The following is a 5,978-nucleotide window of genomic DNA, read 5'->3' as shown; positions in this document are numbered from 1 at the left end:
AAATGAATCTTGACTTGCTGCTATGTACAAATGTATTGTAAATGTATCAGTAATTAACATCAATTGTTATATGATTATGTTGCACTGCCAGAGGCCATTCGAATAATGATTAAATTAACATTGCTTGCATTAAATATATTTTGCCAACAGTAGTTTTGTACTTGTAAACATTTTGAATGCGCTGTGAATTACACTGTGGTATTTCTACTTTAACAATTTGAATACTTCTTCCACCACTACGTATTTGTTTTTGTGCAAAATTATTATCTGCAAAGTAAAAAACAAAGACTAGTGTAGTAGTTGAAAAAGAAGTACCAAATTTCATTGTGAACTGAAGCGAGGTAGATGTACATCTTTGCTACTGATAATAAACACATTTTGAGAGCGGAACGAAAAGCTCTCGCACCTTTACCGTCGGAGCTTAACAATGTGACATCCAGCGGAAGTAAACTAACCAAGCGACAGCGTTAGTCGTGTTTGAATTCACTGGAAGTCTTTATTGTAGTCGTAGCTCCTCTAATTATTTACTTTGTCATTAAGCAACAATGTCTTCAGTTGAGTGTTTGAGAGAGTTTGTCAGCGAGCGACTAACTGCTGCTGCTGAAGAAATATTCCGAGTTTTTATAAAAACTATCGTCGAGTACGAGGAAGAGATCGATCGTCAGCGCAGACTGCTGGATATCGTTTGGAAACCCGAAGTAAAGTTACACAGGATAGGTGTGTAAAGCCTCATTATTTTAATAACACAACAGAAAAAGATTATATAAAATAAAAATATATAACGTTTAAACTCATTTCCTGGCGTGTCTGCATCTTGTTCTTTCCCATCCCAGTAGTAGCCTGTTCCTTCTGTTCTCTGTCCCTCCAGAGCTCCCACAGCAACATGTCTGGAAGGAGGAGGAGGTTCTGGCTGACCAGCAGCTCTGTATTCAGGAGAGGAACTCCAGTCTGGACCAAGAGGACCCAGAGCCTCCACAGATTAAAGAGGAACAGGAGGAACTCTGTACCAGTCAGGAGGGAGAGCAGCTTGTACTGAAGCAGGAGACTGATACCTTTATGTTGACTCCTACTTATGAGGAAAGAGACCACAGTGAAGCAGAACTGAAAAGTGACCACCAGCTCCTCTCTCACAGCTGTCATGTAGCTGAGAGCCAAGATCAGAAAGGAGGCGAGCATGAAGACTCAGGATCAACTAGAGATGCAGAGCCAGAACAAAAGAATCAAGATCACAAAAGCAGAAGCCACAGAAACAATGTAAACAACTCTACCATGTCAGAGGTTCACAATAATCCTCACACAGGTAAAAACTCCTTCAAATGTGACACATGTGGTAAATACTTTAGAGATAAGTCAGATTTGCAGAGACACCTGAGAATTCACACAGGTGAGAAGCCATATTCTTGCACTAGCTGTGGAAGAAGATTCAGTACCTCATCATATTTGAAGACTCATATTAGAATCCACACAGGTGAGAAACCATTTTCTTGCATAACATGTGGGAAAGAATTCAGAACTAGCAGTCACTTGAAAGTCCACATGCGATATCCCACAGGTGAGAAGCCGTACCTTTGCAAGACCTGTGGGAAATGTTTCTGTGAGATGTCAAAATTGAAAACACACATGACATCCCACAGAAGTGAGAAGACATATACTTGCGAAACATGTGGGAGATCTTTTAGACAGAGAACTGGCTTGAAAATCCACATGAGAATAGCTCACACAGGTGAGAAGCCATACGTTTGTAAAACATGTGGGAAATCTTTTAGCCAGAGTTGTCACTTAAAAGTCCACATGAGAACCCACACAGGTGAGAAACCGTATCTTTGCAAGACCTGCGGGAAAAGATTCAATGACACTTCAGGCTTGAAAACGCATATGACAATCCACACAGGTGAGAAGCCGTATACTTGTGAAACATGTGGGACATCTTTTAGAAAGAAATGTATCTTGAAAGTCCATCTGAGAACCCACACAGGTGAGAAGCCGTACCTTTGCAAGATCTGTGGGAAAAGATTCAGTGACACTTCAGGATTGAAAACACATGTGACAGTCCACACAGGGGAGAAGCCTTATATTTGCAAAACATGCGGGACATCTTTTAGACTGAAATGTAGCTTGAATGTCCACATGAGAAGAAGCCACACAGGTGAGAAGCCGTACCTTTGCAAGACCTGTGGAAAAAGATTCACTGACACTTCAGGATTGAAAACGCATATGAGAACCCACACAGGTGAGAAGCCGTATATTTGCAAAATATGCGGGACATCTTTTAGACAGAATTGTAGCTTGAAAGTCCACATGAGAAGAGCCCACACTGGTGAGAAGCCGTAGCTTTGCACGATCTTCTGGACAATATATGCTATAGAAATATTAAAATGTATGCACCATAATTTATGGAACCCAATTCACAATAAATGTTTTGCAGTGGTAGGATATTAAAACACTAACGTCAGGCCACCAAGCCATTCTTAAATTCAAAATCCATTCATCCTTATTACTGCTCCATGTAGTATAGTTTATTTCTGTTTACCTTGTTATGATTGTTGTTTATCAGACATTTATCTGGTTGTAAATAATTAATATTGACTGTAGTGTAAGTAGTACGTACTATGTAAAATGTTAATTGTATATTGATCGCATATAGTGTGTTTTTAGTGTATATATATTTATATATCTATATTGAATGTTACTGTTTCTACAATACTGCTCCTGTTCTTTTATATTCCTTTGTGCTGCTATGTCAACCGAAATTTCCCCTTAATGCAGTTATCTTATCTTAAAGCTAAAAACTTATGGCAGGCTTATATAATGAGATGCACTGTTAACATAACTTTTAAACAGGTTGTAAAATAGGTAAAACGTAGCTGAATGTTGACCAGCTTTCCACATGTTATGACATCAGTTAATAAAATATTATATAATTATGTGGCATTAGGGCCATTCTGCATAATGATTAATCAAACATTCCTTACTCTGAATATATTTTGCTAATAGTAGCCTTCTTCTGTGCTTTTACTTACCTAATAATTTGAATGAATCTAAATCATCGCATTGGACCTACTTCTTCCACCACTGATTTTTTGTTTTTTTGTGCAAAATGATTATGTACAAAGTAACAAAGAAAGACGACAAATGAAAGTGTTCTTCAGAACTGAAGAAGTCCTTTGGATGAGGGACGAAACGTCTTCCAGTATCTTCAACCAAGTCCAGTTGCCCTTGATTTTAACCTTCGTTGGATAACTATGACCTGGATGACTGAGAATCTTCATAGACATCCCGCACTTCCACTGTCGGAACTTCACAGTGTGATGTCCAGTGGAAAGTAAACAAACCAAGTGCCAGATTTAGCCACGTGAGTTCAGTTTACTTGAAGACTTTAGTATAGTTGTAGCGCCGCTAATTATATCATTTGTAATTAAGCAACAGTGTCTTCAGATGAGTGTTTGAGAGAGTTTGTCAACAAGCTTTTTTATGATAACTGCTGGATATTGTTTGGAAACCCGAAATTAAGTTATACATGATAGGTGTGTAAAGCTTGATTATTTTAGTAACAGAAATACGAGGAATTTGGGTTATATGAAATCCAAAGTGTTTAAATAAAAAATATACTGGTACTCATTTCTTTTCCTGACATCTGTCGTCATGAAGTCTGAAAGACTGGTGTTGGTCCACTTGAAGGACATTACAGGCCCCCTGCTGGACCCCCTGCAGTTTGCCTACAGGGCTAACAGGTCAGTGGATGATGCTGTAAACGTAGGACTGCATCACATCCTGCAACATCTCGACTTTCCAGGGACATATGCAAGGATCCTGTTCATAGACTTCAGCTCGGCGTTCAACACCATCATCCTGGACATCCTCAGCACCAAACCCACCCAGCTCACTGTGCCAGCCTCCACCTGTCAGTGGATCACAGACTTCCTGACTGACAGGAGTCAGCAGGTCAGGCTGGAGAATATCACATCCAGCACCCGGACTATCAACACTGGCGCGCCCCAGGGGTGCGTGCTCTCCCCCCCGCTCTTCTCCATCTACACCAACGACTGCACCCCAGGAGACCCATCTGTCAAACTCCACACAACGGTCATCAGCCTCATCCGGGACGGTGAGGAGTCGGCCTAGCACAAAATGCAAATGGGAAATCTGTGGACGATCCAAGTATTTTGTTATCCTATTCAGGCTACACACCTCTGTGAAGTTAGGCGGCTCGGCTAGAAGCTCAAACAAACCATTTTTATCCACACCAAACACCCATCAAGCATCTAAATAAGCCTACACCACAACATAAATGGCTTTGTAATCACTGTACATGGCTGCAGTTATAAGCATCCAGTTATGGCTAATCACAGTGTATCCTCGTGTCCTCTCAAACCAAAGCTAATCTCCCCCTGAGATCAGCTGTACAGCTCATATCACTCAAATCACCAAAATTACAGACTAATTAGCTGAATAAAAGTAACAACAAACGAGCGAATATGCATATACAATCACCACTGACTTAGTTTTGCAGTTTTCGCCGTTTCGAGTCCAAAAATAACTCAGTTGTTGACAAAAATAATTCCAGCCACCATTTTGGATATTGCATATTGCCTGGGAGTTGTGTGCCTGCCTTCTCTCCCTTTTTTCTGCAGAGAGGAAGTGTGCCGGTTTTTTACACCCACTCTTTTTTGTGGTTTGGTAGCCAACTCATAGTAGTTACATAGACATCCAGGGTATCAAATGAAAGGTCGATCGATGCCCCATCACTGTGGGATGTTCCGTTCTCACGCTACACGCCTTTAAAACATGGGTGTGCTTTTGATCACAGGAATGTTAATCAATATTCACTATTTTTGTCAATATTTCAAAGTTTTGGAACCTTTATGTTATTTGGAACGTGGTCGTATGGACAGAAATAGTGTTTTAAAGATAACTCCCAATAAGAGTCAACATTTAAACAGTAAATATTGTCAAAATATGGACATTTGCCTGGTATATTCTTTAAATTATTGATAACTGTTGTATTTTAGTTTATTGTCATCACATTTGTAGCTACAATTGCATTCCAGGCATATTAGAATATATTTAGTTGCATTACAATCTGTCTTACGATGGTTTTGATGGTTTATTGCATTAAAAATATGGCTTTTTTAGCAGGCAAGGATGAAAAATATATTTTCCTTTATAGCTACTCCATTTATTCCGTGATGGTAAAATAAATATGTTAAATTACAGTGGATTTATATTCCTTAGCTTCTGAACTTTCAAAGGAGACCAGAATTATGCATCTAGGCCAAGTGTTTGAGGAGTTATTACTGATTCATTTTTCATGTTATTTTAGGCATTTTTCCTTGAAAAGTGTGGCAGTCCCCACTTAATCAGCTGGCTCTCTGGTGCTGCCAGAACAACCTGGAGCTTAACACGCTCAAAACTGTGGAGATAATTGTGGACTTCAGGAGGAGCCTCCCCTACTCTGCCCCCCCCATCACCATACTCAACAGCCCTGTGTCTGCTGTGGAATCCTTCAGGTTTCTGGGTTCCACTATATCCCAGGACATGAAGTGGGAGCCCAACACGGACACCATAATCAAGAAGGTCCAGCAGAGGATGAACTTCCTGCGCCATCTCAGGAAGCTCAACCTGCCTAAGGAGCTGCTGATCCACGTCTACACAGCCATCATCCAGTCTGTCCTCTGCACCTCCATCACTGTCTGGTTTGGATCTGCCAGCAAAAAGGACAGGAGCAGACTACAACGGACAGTCAGGAATGCAGGAAAGATCATTGGTGCCAACCTGCCCTCCATTCAGGACTTATACATTTCCAGAGTCAGGAAACGTGCAGGAAACATCACTGCAAATCCATCTCACCCCGGACACAACCTGTTCCAGCTTCTCCCCTCTGGTAGGCGCTACAGAGCACTGTATGCCAAAACCAACAGACTCAGGAACAGTTTCTTCCCTCAAGCCATCACTCTGATGAACAGTGAATGAAACGTGTG

General features: G+C 40.7%; 1 protein-coding gene across 2 annotated transcripts; it reads left to right on the top strand.

The window, feature by feature from the left end:
- Positions 1–443: 443 nt before the first annotated feature.
- Positions 444–5,349, top strand: LOC123965125 (zinc finger protein OZF-like). Of its 2 annotated transcripts, XM_046041689.1 has the most exons (3): positions 453–717; positions 869–1,300; positions 5,321–5,349. In XM_046041689.1, exons 1-3 carry the CDS (start codon positions 546–548, stop codon positions 5,332–5,334), a joined length of 618 nt encoding a protein of 205 aa, XP_045897645.1. In that variant the 5' UTR covers positions 453–545; the 3' UTR covers positions 5,335–5,349. The 2 variants fall into 2 exon arrangements, with proteins under 2 accessions (XP_045897644.1, XP_045897645.1); XM_046041688.1 differs by lacking the exon at positions 5,321–5,349 and having other exon boundaries at positions 444–717; positions 869–2,931.
- Positions 5,350–5,978: the final 629 nt, after the last annotated feature.

Source organism: Micropterus dolomieu, unplaced genomic scaffold (assembly GCF_021292245.1).
Source record: "Micropterus dolomieu isolate WLL.071019.BEF.003 ecotype Adirondacks unplaced genomic scaffold, ASM2129224v1 contig_8713, whole genome shotgun sequence".
NCBI classification, from domain to species: Eukaryota; Metazoa; Chordata; class Actinopteri; order Centrarchiformes; family Centrarchidae; genus Micropterus; species Micropterus dolomieu.
Note: the sequence above shows the minus strand (reverse complement) of the source record. Positions and strands in the feature narration are given on the sequence as shown.